Source organism: Pomacea canaliculata, linkage group LG9 (genome assembly GCF_003073045.1).
Source record: "Pomacea canaliculata isolate SZHN2017 linkage group LG9, ASM307304v1, whole genome shotgun sequence".
NCBI classification, from domain to species: domain Eukaryota; kingdom Metazoa; phylum Mollusca; class Gastropoda; order Architaenioglossa; family Ampullariidae; genus Pomacea; species Pomacea canaliculata.
This window is the reverse complement of record NC_037598.1, coordinates 17,767,332-17,782,264: the sequence shown is the minus strand read 5'-3', so window position 1 is coordinate 17,782,264 and position 14,933 is coordinate 17,767,332. Positions and strand designations below refer to the sequence as shown.

General features: G+C 38.7%; 2 protein-coding genes across 6 annotated transcripts in view; one reads left to right on the top strand and one right to left on the bottom strand.

Moving 5' to 3' along the window:
- Positions 1–14,316, bottom strand: part of LOC112571786 (contactin-like) — a 62,509-nt gene extending 48,193 nt beyond the window's left edge. Inside the window, exons 1-6 of one of the 2 annotated variants that reach the window (XM_025251067.1) lie at positions 14,061–14,316; positions 10,718–10,792; positions 4,647–4,741; positions 1,964–2,049; positions 1,127–1,272; positions 480–587 (exon numbers count right to left, since the gene is read on the bottom strand). In XM_025251067.1, coding sequence (XP_025106852.1) covers positions 480–587; positions 1,127–1,272; positions 1,964–2,049; positions 4,647–4,741; positions 10,718–10,792; positions 14,061–14,301 — 751 coding nt within the window. In that variant the 5' untranslated portion in view covers positions 14,302–14,316. Of the gene's footprint in view, positions 1–479; positions 588–1,126; positions 1,273–1,963; positions 2,050–4,646; positions 4,742–10,717; positions 10,793–11,244; positions 11,276–14,060 lie in introns of those variants that run through there. The other variant, XM_025251068.1, reaches the window with a different exon arrangement.
- LOC112571787 overlaps positions 14,303–14,933 on the top strand; it is a 58,879-nt gene continuing 58,248 nt past the window's right edge. The window contains exon 1 of one of the 4 annotated variants that reach the window (XM_025251071.1): positions 14,303–14,431. The gene's annotated coding sequence lies outside the window, so the exon portion shown is untranslated. The other 3 variants (XM_025251072.1, XM_025251070.1, XM_025251073.1) reach the window with 3 other exon arrangements.

Below are 14,933 nucleotides of genomic sequence, written 5' to 3'. Positions count from 1 at the left end.
CATCATTGGCACATGTCCCGCTTTCGCCCCCGAAACGTCTGGTCACCTTATTGATGCTGCAATTCTGTTTCCTACAATGAATGTGCACAGGGTAGGAAATGGGTAGCTGTTAGGTGGCATTATGTCAGTGAACACAACAGCTGCCCTCTAGTGGTGCCAGGCCATCGGGAGGACAAGGGCTGCCTTCAGGCTTGAGAACCACTAGCCGCTTATGTCCACTAAATGTAAGATGGCAGGGTACCCAGCGTGGAACAATCTTGTTCGATTGTAGTGCCACCAAGCCGGGCAAAGGTAGTGAAAAGAAAGCCTCACTTTCTGGTGCTTCTAACTAAGCAACTTTTCCAAGGTCAAAACCATCACAACTTAGATGCTTGCATTAAACTTTCACCTTTAAAACTACATAGAAAAGATCTTACATCATGATAGTGAGAAAGCTCTTCAATACAATGGTATTTATTGAACTAAATGTCATGACTTACCAAAATCTCTTGCTTCCCCACCAATCTTGTAAACCTCTGAAAGTGGAATTTCACAGATAAAAGATGAGTTCTTTCCAGTGTCTGCAATTCCCCATCCATATTCAATACCTAAGGAAAAGAAGAAAAAAACATTATATCTCTCGGATCACAATCTCTGAGTACTTGAATGCACTCTGGGGAAGAACTGCTGCAATGTTCAAGGTCACATGTGCTTATTTTCTGCCATTTATGTTTATGCTGATCATAATAAAATCCAAACTGTGCAAATTCTGTAGTATTTACCGAAAATTTAAAGGTAAAACATGACAGTGTAATATGAGTTTGGGGTATTTTGAGATGGCGGCAAATTCAACATCCTCTAGCCACCCTGTGAACTTTCTTTAAAATTCCAAAATATGTATATTTTTCAGAAAAAAATTCTTTCTGATAGTTCTCCTTTTGCTCAAAATTAGGGAAAAAAGTCTGAGGCATAGCATCACAAATGTACAGAAGTAGATCATGATTAAAACAACTGCAAATAAACAATCTCATTCCAAACTAGGGCACACACTGTCAGTTATGGACATTTGGAGATTTATATTCTTTGTACATTTGTAGTAGAGTAAAATTCTGAATCTGATGGCTCAACCTGATTCCTCTGCTTTTACCTGAAAAGGCGTAGTTCACAGAATCACCCTCCAATTTTGGTACAGAAACATATGATGGCAGCCAATAGTTGAATGAAACTGGCCCTGTTCCATCACCTAACCACCTGACTCCATTGCTCACAATACCACTTGTAAGCCATGTGTCCCTAAGAATATAGAAAATTTTAGATTTTTTTAAACATCAACTTTTACATATTGTTTCTCATCAAAGAAAAAGAAACAATCATGCATGTCTTAATACAGGATAAAATGTGCTGTTGGCTTGAGGGTCCAAAGCATATTAAATATTCCCACCTTAATTTAACCACTTCCAAGTAAGGCCTGATGCATGTCAAAAGTTTATTTTTTGGCAATGATGGCAGCTTCATTTCAAATCGACTACAACCTTAATCACTTCTTAAATTGATGCATGCACTATACAAAACTGATACAGATATATCTGCATGAGATAAGCAAATACTGAAAATCTTATTCACCATTATCAAAGAATAATGAACTACAAAACTGAAATGCAGCATCCAGGTTGTCCAAGCAGAGCCACAATCCCAGATATGCATCAGGTAAAAATACTAAAGATCCCAATGTTTTATTGATATGTTTGTGAAAATATTTCATGTATTACTGGTTTCACTTATTTTAAAATTATTTAGCAAGTTTCTTAAAAGATTAACTGTATAAAACACTGTATATGCTGCCCACCATGCACCCTTTCTGTATTTCTAATTGTTAGGAGCAGAATCCCTAAAGTCTGAAGTGCTTACTACAATTTAACTCATATTAAAAAAAAATTTTCTTCAAGCACAAACTACTAATCATACAACAGTCCACCACTTTTACCTTCTGCCATCATTCTTTTCCAGCCACCCAGTAATGAATGTATGTTCTTGAGGATCATTAATGCTAACCAATGTTGCACTCAGGCCCTGGAAAAAATTATATTTGTAATGAACAAATTAAAAATATTTACATTTAATAGTCTGGTAGTAACATCTTAAATGTTTTGATTATTTGCATACTGAAACATTGGAAAAATGGTGTACACACAACATTTTTAAAGCTTTCTGTCCATTACAAATGAAGCTCAGTAAAATTTAAAGTGTTAATGCAACAGATAAAGAAAAAAAGAAAAATACACAATCAGATACAAATAAATACATGATGCATAATGTTGATCTATATAAAAAAAAAATCAATTCTGCTCAATGCCAAATATATTATCATAAAGTTACTATCACTGTTACTATCTGCAGAGTTCCCAGAGGACTAACATGGTGTCGGGTTAGTTGGTTGCTAGTACTTCCTCATCCTTCATGCTAGCACCTTAGGTTATACCACCACCAGAGACAGACACACTTTATCCTAACAGTGAAAAAAAAAAGACTTCCTCTCTCTGGCTGGGTGACCAAGCTGGCAAAATCCCTTCTGCTATCCTTTTTTTTTTTGTTTTCTCTCACTGGCACTTTCACCTATACTTTTTCTAACTAATCCTCTTGCTGTCAAACTATAATTTTATCTTTCCTTTTTTCTATCAATACTAGTCTTTCTCCTGTCTTCTTTTTCTATTATGCCTTTCTTTTGGTGTATCTCTTTTCTCAGTGTTCTCTTTACAAGACTAATGTCCAAGCTTATTACTGCCATACATGCATTAGTAGGTGTCAGCAAAAGTAATTTTGTGTCATTAGTTTGGGCAACACAATACTTATAAACACTTTTGTTTTACTTTTTTGTAATGTATCCTTTGGCATTCCTCGTGTATAATGCACAGTGTGTGGCCCTTCTGGTGCAACTCCTACACCAGGCTCTACTTCCTACTCACCAGTCATTGCAAAAAAACCTGTTCATATTTCTTTCCAGACATGACATGGGTCTCCTCTGAGGCCCTGTCCCATTTTCTCATGCTGTGCCACCTTCTACTACAGGCTGTGGTGGTACCATCATCAGAAGCATCACAATTCAAACAACCTATACCATCAGAAATACAGGCAGTCTGATGGCAAGGGTTAGTGCCTGTCCCCAATACAGTGAGGGTTGTCTATCCTGAGTTCAGCTCTTGTGGAAAGTGATCTCTGCATTTTAAATGATGGTTTGCATAACTTCTCAACCGCACAGCAGCACTATATCGGCTGTTGATTTGTCAGTCATCAGTGCCACCTTACTGCTTGATTTTAACTGCATTGGACATGACAATCTAAGTGACAGCAATCACTTTCCTATGGCTACAAAATTTTTAACTATTCTGGAGCAGGATAATATTTTTTCCAATGGCAGGTGGAACCTGTCTCAGGTGGATCAGCCTGCTTTGCACAACCCACCTTTGTTCCAGCTCCGGTTTTAATTTAGATATTAGAAATGGCTGTAATGATCCGCATTTACAGGAACATCCTATGAATGTTTTTACGTCTATTCTATATGGTTGCTTTGTCAATGATTGCCAAGTGAGGGACACGAAAATTATGCCTATGATGATGATGATGATGATGATGTAGTTTTGTAGCGCGCTAGTATCCGCATCACAAAGATGCGCTCAATGCGTGGTGATCCCAGCAGCCACCACACTGCAGGTCAAATGAAAACTTCAAATAAGTTTAAACAAGTGAGTCTTCAGATTTTTCTTGAAAGATGCAATACTATCAGACTCCTTGGTCGAGAGGGGAAGCGAGTTCCACAAAAGCAGGGGCTACATTGGAGAAGGATCTAAATCCCACAGTCTTCTTGTTAGTATTCCCTGACTGAACACTCGGTCGTTCAAGTCTGAAGTGTGCTGCTGAACAAAGGTTCCGCTGAGGTTGGTAACAGTGAATGAGTTCTTACAGATAGACAGGCGCAAGGTCGTGAAGACAGCCATATGTTAAGGTTAACAATTTGTGCTCAATTCTCTTCTCCACAGGAAGCCAATGTAGGTCACGTAGTACAGGAGTAATATGGTCAGTTGTTTATATGCCATATGGTTTACAGAAGAATGCCAGATGGCTCATTATGCCCATAAGAAGGCTCAACACCTCGCCTTTCACCATCCCACTCTGGAAAATGTGGTTTATTTTAAACACAGCCGAGCAGAAGCCTGCTCTATTTTTAAACAAAACAGAAAACTTGCATGTCCTTATTATCCTCCCATATAATTGAAGATAGACCTCTCTAAAAACCCATCTAATCCTGTAAAAAAAAAAAAAAAAAAAAACCCATCAACAAAGTGAAAAAGCAAAACCAGTAAATAAAACAATTAGCTATGTAATAACCCAAGTTTCTAAAAACTCAGAACATAAGATTAGTATTTCTTGAGATGATGACTCCATAAGTTTATGCCCTACTTTTATACTCCAGGAAGTATGATGAATGAAGGAAGCATCATATGCTATTTGTTCCTCTGACATGATTGTACTGACTGCAATTAGCTTCTCTGGCATGCAATGTTATGATGTCACAGAAATAAGATGTTATTAAAAACAAAAGAAAAGACACAGCTAGCTGTGGATTCTAATAGCAAAAATAATAATAATTAAAAAAGATAAGAATCTCTTACCCTGCAAAAAGCCGTTGCACCATTCAACTGCAAGCGAGGGTAACCGACAAACTTCAAGCAATTATTCCCATTCTTCAACCAATCAGTGGGGCAATCTGAAAATAATCGTAAAATATGTTTATACACTTCATTTTTAATACCAGATTTCTCAAAGGACAAAATATAGCCTTCTTATAAGGTATTCAGTATTTCCTAGAATTTTCTAAGCTAGAAAATATTGTTCCTATACCAAAGCACTCCTAGCATCTGTGGTCATCTACAGATCTCCTAGGATCTACAATTGTTTGTTTGTGTTTTACACAGGGTTCCCAGGGACAGGGATGGTGCCAAGTAAGGACCTTATAAGGACCTTTCATGCATTCGTAAGGACCTAAGTGACAGTCATCAATGCTTAAGTTTTTCTCTTGTATGGTCGGAAAGATGTATTATTTATGAATCTGTAGTCTTCTCTATGTTCTCAAATACATGTATTTCTAGTAATAAATAATCAAAGAGTTAATTTTGATGCCTGTCTGCCATATTTAGATTAGATAACTCCTTAGTGCGCTGATAACATACACCGTTAATGTTCCAAGTTTTCTGGAAATCTAAGTAATATTTGCAAAACCTGAAAGCCATTCTTTGGTGTAATACAAAAGTCAGTTCATGTCTTTCTCTCGCACACACACTCTAACGGGAAGAGAGAGAGAGAGAAATAGAGCTATGCACAGTAGTACTAGAAGATCAAGGTTCAAGAAAGAGTAAGTTTCTAAAGACCTTTTGAAAAAAGAGTGTTTTTTGCGAATACGGAAGGGCAATTAGTGTTGTACAGATGTGTAGACCAAACATGCGGCAAAAAATCGTCGGTATTTTGCGCCAAAGTCGACTCCGAAAATAAATTTGTGGTAATATTTTATCGATATAAGGACTTGTAAGGGTCACAGATCAAATGTAAGGACCTGTGTGAGAATTTGTAAGGACCGCATGGCAAATATAAGGATTTATAAGGCCTTACGGCAAAAACTCAATATGTAAGGCAGGGGTCTCAAACTCATATTAGCATGTGGGCCGCAGTGGAAAGTAACAGCCAGTCAGTGGGCCGCACCATGAAAAGAAAATGTTTTTTCATTAAATTTTACGAACACTACTGTCACTGCAGTTAAATGTAAAATAAAGTTTTTATGATTATTAATTACATTTAGTGTAGTTTATTACATCCACAGGCAGTTTAGTTTATTAAAATAAGTTGACGTTGTCTCTGTCACTAATAAAAAAGCAGAAACTGTAGTTCCTATAAAAAACACCAAGCACAACATACATATACACCGCGAACGTGACCGCGGGCCGCACAAAAATGTTTCACGGGCCGCATACGGCCCGCAGGCCGCGTGTTTGAGACCCCTGATGTAAGGACTTGTAAGGACCTTGGAACCCTGTTTACACCGTGCCAGAAACTAAGGCTATACTACGGCGAGAGAAAGTAATATTTCATAAAATGGTTAAGACACTAATACCTCAAGTAATTTAATAACATTCTTAGGAAAAACATCAACACAGTGAAGCAAAATTATAAAATGGTAGGTAACACATAAGAAAAAAAAGAGTGTTATGGTCTAAAAGCCACCAACAAACCAGAATCTAAAAATAAAATCTAACAGGACATAAAATACCTTAAATCTTATGGTATAGCCCTATCCTCTTTAAAAACATAAAAATAGCTGTCGATGGGATGGGCCTAAACAAGATGTGAAAGAGTGGGGATAGGGCTGTAGTGTGGGTTTGCACATCTATTTTACTCTAGATATGACGTAATTTCTCTCTCTAGAAATTACGTCATTTACGCGGGTGCGAGTGGGAGCTTAAGCTCGTGGTGGCTGTGAGGCGTGATTGGTTGTGGTGTGTCAGGTGGAATGACTGGGACGAAACAGTTACGGGACTAAAAGATCGCGAGTTGCAACCTGAGCGTTTAGACTAAAAAGAAAGATCTGGACGACAACCTGGGCTTTTGTGCTAAAACCTCTGAGGGGAAGACATCTGTGACTTTCACATCTCAAGTCTTCGCTTGCAGTTGTCCTTCCATCAAGCTTCAGGCGAAATAACCACTGAGAGAAAAAGGACATCATCCTCGAAGGTGAATTAAGCCACACAGTCGTACCTGTGCGTGCAGAAGAGCAACTTCGTCTGACCTGATAGCACGTAACGGCAAGCTGGGCTTCTGCGTCAAACTTCTAGGGAGAAGACATCATTGATTTTTACATCTCAAGTCTTCTCTGGCGCATGTCCTTCCTTCAAGCTTCAAGCAAGCGAACCACAGAGAAAAGGACATCACTCTAGAAACTGAGCTAAGCCTCACCGTCGTACCTGCACGTACGCAAGAGCAACTCTGTTCGACCTGATAACAACTCAACAAGTTGCTCCGGCCACCGGGATCGGTGCTGCGTTCCATGCGAAGATCGTCAGGACTACTGGCGACCTTTTGAGGTGCACCTTCTTCGTACTTCTCTCGTCGCGTACCGGTCAGCAGAAGACCGAAGTCTCGGAACAATATTTCTTCTGCGGCGCGACGAGAGAATTCTCCATACGACGCTAGCCAGTGGGCAGTACAAGTGACCGTTGTGTGTGTGTGTCCTGCGAGACTAAGACCCTACACAGCAAAAGCTTGACACAGCTGTGGCGTATGCGTAAGGAGTGTACGGGGAGAGTGTGTGAACAGAGAGGTGTGTGACAGTTAATTTTAAGGTTAGATCTGGCTCACTAGCTATCTGGACCAGAAGTAAAGGAAACAATTAGATACCGGGACGACCTTGAGAACGAGTTAGGATAGAGAAACACGTAGTACAAACCCACCTGTTCTTGTGTATTCTTTCTTTTGTCGTTTGGTAATAATAATTAACGTTCTTTTAATACACTAAATTGCCTCGTGTTTTCATTGGGGTATGCGTGCTTGGGGGCTCGAGCTAACTAAAAGTTGATAATTAATAAGCAATTTAGTGTGGTAGCACGCGGTAAGTGTCGACGGGATTTGGTGGGGGTATAGACGGTGTGTTGGACCGGTGATAGAAATCGTACCCCCTACCAAATCTACGGACCTCGCCCCAAGTTTGCGACATATTAAATACCTTAAATCTTATGGTGTAGCCCTATCCTCTTTCAAAACATAAAAATAGCTGTCGATGGGATGGGCCTAAACAAGAAAAATGAAGAGCATACTGTAAAATACTGTTGTGGAATACTCTGGAGACTAGGACAAGTAATTCAAACATGTGCAACATTTTTACAATCTCGTGACACCAAGGACAAACTGTGTGACTGTCTCTTTGTTCTGCCTCGTTTGTTATGGTCTTGCCATCTTTGTCTTTCACTGGCTTGTTTGGCTTGATGTTCCTGCCTGAAAGAGTTCGTGTTATTTCATATAGTCGCTTCATGTTTCGCTGTATAGCTGCTATCTCTGCTTCCTGTCAGTTCATGGGTGAAGCGTCTCTTGTCCTCTCTGACAGACCTCTTCACTTGGTGGTTGGCTTCCCAATATTCAGCTCTGAGATCTTCCTTCTCTTGTTGATCTTGACACTGGTCGAGCTTCTGTTTTAGTCCCTTTCTTGATTCAATATAACAGTTGCACGAAAGTGGAGAAAGAGTCTTCAATATGTCCAAGTGAGGAGAGGTCCAGATATTGCTTCAGAACACCAGCTCCTAGTGGCAGTCTTCAAGATTAAGCTGCAGTCCTTCATTGATTCAGCAGGAAGACCACACCACAAGTTCAATACTCAATACCTCAAGAACAAGGAAACAAGGGAAATTTATAACTGTGAAGTCAAGAATAAGTATGAGACCCTTTCAGGACTGACAGAAGAATCAGTAGAAGAACACTGGTCAACACTCAAGAGCATTTGGAAGACAACCTGTACACATGTTCTAGGGAAGAGGGAAAGAAAACACTAAGAATGGATGACCCCAGAGACCTGGGCAAAGATTGAATCAAGAAAGGGAAAACAAACATTAGCCATATAAATCTAAACGGTAAATTTCCATATCTTAAGTGCAAACATCTAAAAGTGAAGGGATCTGTGCACTTTAATGGACTGGTCAACAAAATGTTCACCATCACATCTTAAAGGGCTTAAGAGGCCATGTTCTACAGAAATCGTCCAGTGCAAACGTCTGTACCTTATCTTAAATTCCTATTTTATTGGTTTTTTTTATTTATTGCTTCAGGGTGTTGTACCCCTTGAATTTTATCAAGTGTTCATAAACTGATTGTTGTTTGCTTGGGTTTCATACATTTTGAAAGCACCAACTGAAGGGATCTGTTCTCAGAAGCATCTCTTCATTGTTTGCAAAGTGTAAGGCATTACTTAAAACTACTTCAAAGTGATTCTGAGGCATCACATTAGCAACATATGACACCTGGTTATCAGGTTCAGTGGACTAATAGTCCCTCAATAGGAATCCCATTATAAAATTCATTCCCAAGAATGCATGGATCTCTTTCGCATCCGTTTGGAAAGTAATTCTCTTCTGCTACATATGTACTTTGCTCACCAACAAGAGCTATCAAGCCAGAACAATCATAGGATTTTCAAAATATCTCAAAGGCATTGGGCTCTTCATTTTGGTCATTGTTGCATCTATTTCTAAAACATGAAAGATAAAGGCACAACACTGAAGTTGCTTCTCTTATGGTCCATAGGGACATTTATATCCCACAGCAAAAAATCAAATAATTTTTTAAAACCACCACAACAATCCTGAAACAAAAATATTAATACATTACTTTAGTGACATCCCGATGGAAAATCAGTGGCAGTTTGTCCACTTGGAACATTGTTTTGTTTAAAAAAAAAAAATCAAATTTCACTTTTGCGGGTGGTCTTCAAATTGAAAATTCCTCTCAATCTGACAATAAAACTAATGCATACATATTGAAACCAGCCTTATTTATATAAAGTCAGTGACATACTAAATGGTTTTATACAAATTTGGCTGCTCTATGCTGTTTCTGCAGTAAGACTCGTATCTTCAACTCAAATGTAAAGGCAGTCTTTATGTATGGATCTGAAACCTGGAGAGTGACAAATGCCATCAACAACAAGCTCCAGAGCTTTACCAACTGATGCTTAAGCTATATTCTGGAAATAAGATGGCCTGAAAAGATCACCTGTGGAAAAGAACCAACCAGAATGCCACTATCAAAAACATCACAAAGTTCAAATGGGGCTGGATAGGACACACCATGCGCAAACCAGCTGACATCATTGCAAAGCAGGCACTTGACTGGAACCCTTTGGGGAAGAGGAGCCCTGTGCTCCTTGAGGAGTAACAAAGGACTAAACTACCCACCTGTTTTTGTATCTAGTACAAACTATCTGTATTGTGTTTTAATTTCTTTGCTGGCACCTGCCCTGATTATTTCTCTGAACTGTTTTCCCTTATGTCCCAGCTAGACAACTCTACTCCTCATCTTATGATCGTTTTCTTACTTTTCCTGTCACTAGAACGTATGGACCCAGGATTTCTAGTTATCGTGCACGAAAACAATGGAACTCTCTCCCCTTCCATATCTGCCACCACTATTACATCCTTTAAATGTGCACTGAAAATGAATATCTTCTGTAAACATTACTCCTAACAACCTTTCCCATAATGCTAGTCCTTTTTCACACCCTTCTTTATTAGTATTACTATTATTTAGTACTAGACAGTGTTTGTCTCAGAAAAGGCGAATAACTCTGGCTAAAATATATCCTGTGGATATCCAGGAAAGTCATATGATCAGTTATGACATCACTACAAGGGGTGTCTAGCGATAAATATTCTGGTTTACAGACCAAACTGACCCAGGCTACAGCTCTCTACCAAAGCTAGGGAACTGCATTACCAGATGATTGTAGGTCACACCAACTTCCCACAACACAACACATGTTTAGGCAAAAGAGATCTTGTTAGTGTGATAGCCTGCAGCTCATCAGGGATCTTTATTTCCATGATTCCATCCTCCTTGGTCATAGAAAGGTAAAAAAAAAGCACAAGAGAAAGAGATAGACCAGCTCAGCCAGAAAAAGTGATTAAAATACTTAAAAATTAAATTAAATTACCTTGAAATATGGTCTGACAGTGGATTCCAACTCCAAGGACACAAAGCAACAAAATCAATCTCATTGTGGATATTTCTGAAATGATAAATATAATTTTTATAATTTAGTAACTGCTAGTCTTGGGGCGGGGGTGGGGGGGTGGACTGAAAAAAAATGCAAATATACTTTTTCCAATAGATAAATGACTAAATTATCAAGTGCATTCTATCTACAATTCCTTCTGAAATGATAACCTTATATCTATGACAGTGAGGTACAAATTAATTTTAAACAAACTCTATTTTCGTTTGCAATATAAGCATATATTGTCATGGGTTTACCCACCCCTACTACCTTAAATCTCCTTGTACATAGAAACAAAACAAAAAGCAGTCAAATAAAAAACAACCCACAAAAAAGCACATTTGATTCAACTGCTGCAGACAACTGAGTGAATGCTTGATTGCTGTTGCCGATTTGACGCTTGAAAACACCTAGCATTATTTCCATTAAATTTAAAGTTCAGTGGAGTAAATAATTTTACTAACCCTTCCGAAATACCATTTTTTTATCCTGGTTCAGGGGAGATATTTCTGCTGGCATTTACAGTGGCTTTCTCTTTCAACATACACTTGCTACTATCACAATATGAAGTTTTGCATGTGTGTGTGTGAGAGAGAGAGAGAGCGAAAGTACCAGAATAATATAATGTATCTGAGATGATTCTGCCGATGATAACATAATTATTCCAAGAAAGATTTTAATAAATTTACTAGCTTTCGTTCTCAGCATACTTAGTACCATCACAGTATGAAGTATTTTTGAGTGACAGTATAAAAATAATATAATGCATTTGAGATGATTCAGCCCAGGATAACATAGTTATTCCATTTAAAGATTATAAAATGGTAAATAAGTTATACTTTCTTCAGTATCAACTTGCAGAATAATTATATTGTGTTCTGGTGTCACATCAGAAGTCGTACGACACATTTTACCAAAATAAACTTAAAAAAACAATAAGATTATTAGGGGTGTGCATCATGATTATATTTTTCACTAGGTCAACTAGGATGCTTCTTCTCACACAGGATCTGGCGTTTACTAGGAGTGTAATTCACTATGCATGTCCATAGTTACCCACCCTGTCGGAAAAAGAATCAGTTCTGGCAGAGTCTAAAACTATATTATAATCTTATCTTTGTCAATATGTCTTTGCTTATTCTCAGCAATTTACTGAGGACTATTTTTCAGTTTTCTACAAAACCGAACGCAGCAATATAATGCATGGAGGTTGTTTTTCTTCCAAATGGGTTATGACCCTCAGTTACGTATCACGTAATATGCAAAGCGAAACAGTTCATGTAACTATAACAGTTCATGCAGCTTTTTAATTGACCATAAAAAAAATTCATTCAAATTGGGAAATAAAAAAATTTAAACAATATAGTATGCTAAGTTACTTCTTTAAATTTTAATTTCAGATCGGAATGCCTTAAAGACTACATTTTAAACGAACTGTTAGCATACTTAAAAAATTTTTAGCGAGAACGACAACGGTAAGCAAATATACTATCGTTGGGTGACCATTGTAATAGTTGTAACGCTGGTCTAAAATATATTGACTGATTGCATTCATTCGCATGCCGTAGGTGGTTTTAGAACTTACGGAAAACAAGTGACAAGAAAAAATGAGCAGCCGACGGCGATTACAAAAAGCTGTAATCTTTAAATTACTTTTTTTTTAATCCAGTGCGAAACTGTTAACGTAGACTCCTAAATATGCCAGTAAAAAGAAATAGTTTAATAACATATTCAAGGCTTTTTAGTAGATATAATGTCAAAATCTTTCGCTTGTCAATCTTCCTCAATGGTCGGGCTTTAACTACCACTGCTGTTTTCTTACTTCTATGTCCTTACTACAACTAATATAATAAGTAAAATGCCTCTAATACTGACCTAGCGTAACACATAACGTGAACTAAGTTTAGTTTGTCTTTACAGTTGGAATGTTTTCATTGCTTACCTGACACGCTTTGTGAACTTCCGCGAATATGGCGATATGAGAAAAGTAGGTCACACACCTGTCGGTCTACGTCACATTTTAGGGGAGTATCCACAAAGAGTTGGGTGTTTGACAGGTTGGTTTTTTTTTAAAGACGAAAAGACTTCTAGAAGGCTGTGTCATAGAGAAAGTCATTAAAAATGGATATCGAAGCTTGATAAGGTAAGAGATAAGACTTTATTTGTCCCAGAGGGCAATAGTCTGTTTCACGTGACGTCATCCAAAAGTGGGGTACACAATGTCTCAAAACAGATTTCTACATTCGTACAATCACATACCCAGTCCCAAATGCCCACGAAAAGACTACAAAACCCTTCCTCAGATCCTAGGACCTTAGAACACTGTTATCAACACAGACAGCTTTCTGATTTATAATGATGTCACCACAATGTGATAAACAAGCGGGTGATTAGATGGTGAATGGGCCCAGGTGTGAATAATTGTTGCCCATTTGTAAGGTACGAACATATGTACGATATCGCATCCTAACACAGATGTACGTACTTTTTGTCAGTCCCTAGGCTAGTAAGGTGACCAGACGTCTCGGGGGCGAAAGCGGGACACGTGCCGATAATGGTGTCGTCACCGTCAAAGAACGCCGAAAAATGTGATTTTTAAAGACAACCGGGACATTTGATGGACTTGCCAGAAAGTAAGGTGACCAGACGTCCCGCATTTGGCGGGACAGTCCCGCTTTTGACCTCTTGTCCCGCCTGAATATCGGGCGGGACGCCCAATGTCCCGCTTTCTGGCTTTCTGGCAAGTCCATCAAATGTCCCAGTTGTCTTTAAAAATCACTTTTTTCGGCGTTTTTTGACGGTGACGACACCATCATCGGCACGTGTCCCGCTTTCGCCCCCGAAACGTCTGGTCACCTTACAGAAAGCCAGAAAGCGGGACATTGGGCGTTCCGCCCGATGAGCAGGCGGGACACGAGGTCAAAAGCGGGACTGTCCCGCCTAAAGCGGGACGTCTGGTCACCTTACATATGTTAATATTGAAGTCAGTGTTATATGCCTTATAAATTGCTTATAAATGTGTATAAGGCAATCAACAAAATATTTTACCTTAACATTAACTGAGGGATAAATGTTGTTTTCCTGTGTTGGTTGGTTCTTGGAACAAGCTGTATTCTGCGTGCATTTCACGGACGCAGCCGTTGGAAAATCCACAAAAAGAAACTAGCTGTTGGCTTGTAAATATATTCACCAGCTTTCCATATGATGCAGTGCTATGTGTCTAAGTTTAATTAGTCCAATAAGCTGTATGCTGGGAAATGTTTATAATATCGATACTCACGATCTGAGGTAAGCATATCACGCAAAAACAAACGACGAGTAGACTTTCTGTTGTTGTGGTCTCTATTTGAAGTTTCCAGGTCGAAGGCAAATTCAGCTACCATCTCTAGAAAGACACGACGATGAAATCTGAACTTTTGATACACTTCTGTATCGTCGTATCTATCTATCACAAAATATTTATTTGAAGATTCACCGTGAATATCGTCTTCACACCTAAACTCTACAACCATGGCAGCCATCTTGGCGCCCGTAGCGTACCACCTCTAAACTCGGTTCGCGTACCGGAGCGAAACTTGGGGAGCGCCCGCGAGCTAAGCTAGCTTCGCTCGGTTCACTACGTGCTATGCAACACAAACCACTCGGAAAAAGGTTAAATTGTTTCACTCTTATAAATATTTTCGTATCGAATATTGAGTTATATGATTGATGATAAACTACATATATTTAAAGATTAATTAATAAAAAGGTAAATATATGCTTTATGTGGAGCTGCTACTGTCTACTATTCGGAAGGCCGCATCCTCGTTAAACCGGACAGAATACTGACAGAATATTTCTGTGTTGGTTTACTGATTGAAACACATATTACGTCATTGTAAAAAACCAGTGGCCGAAAAGTGACTAATGCTGTTTTATTTTCTCTATGAAGCCTTTTTTTTTGTTGGGGGGGGGGGTATACTTTTTGGAGCCGCAGTTTGGAAGAGGAGGGTGAAGTTAATGGGAGGGTATCAATAGATAAGGCTTGGTGTAGTGATATCGTTAAGTCGTTGCATTATCACATAGATAACGTTTAGCGTGCAATATGCAATATTTTTATGAGAAAAATAGAGTTGTTTTAAGGGGTCTTTTAATATATTTGAACAGATCTTCA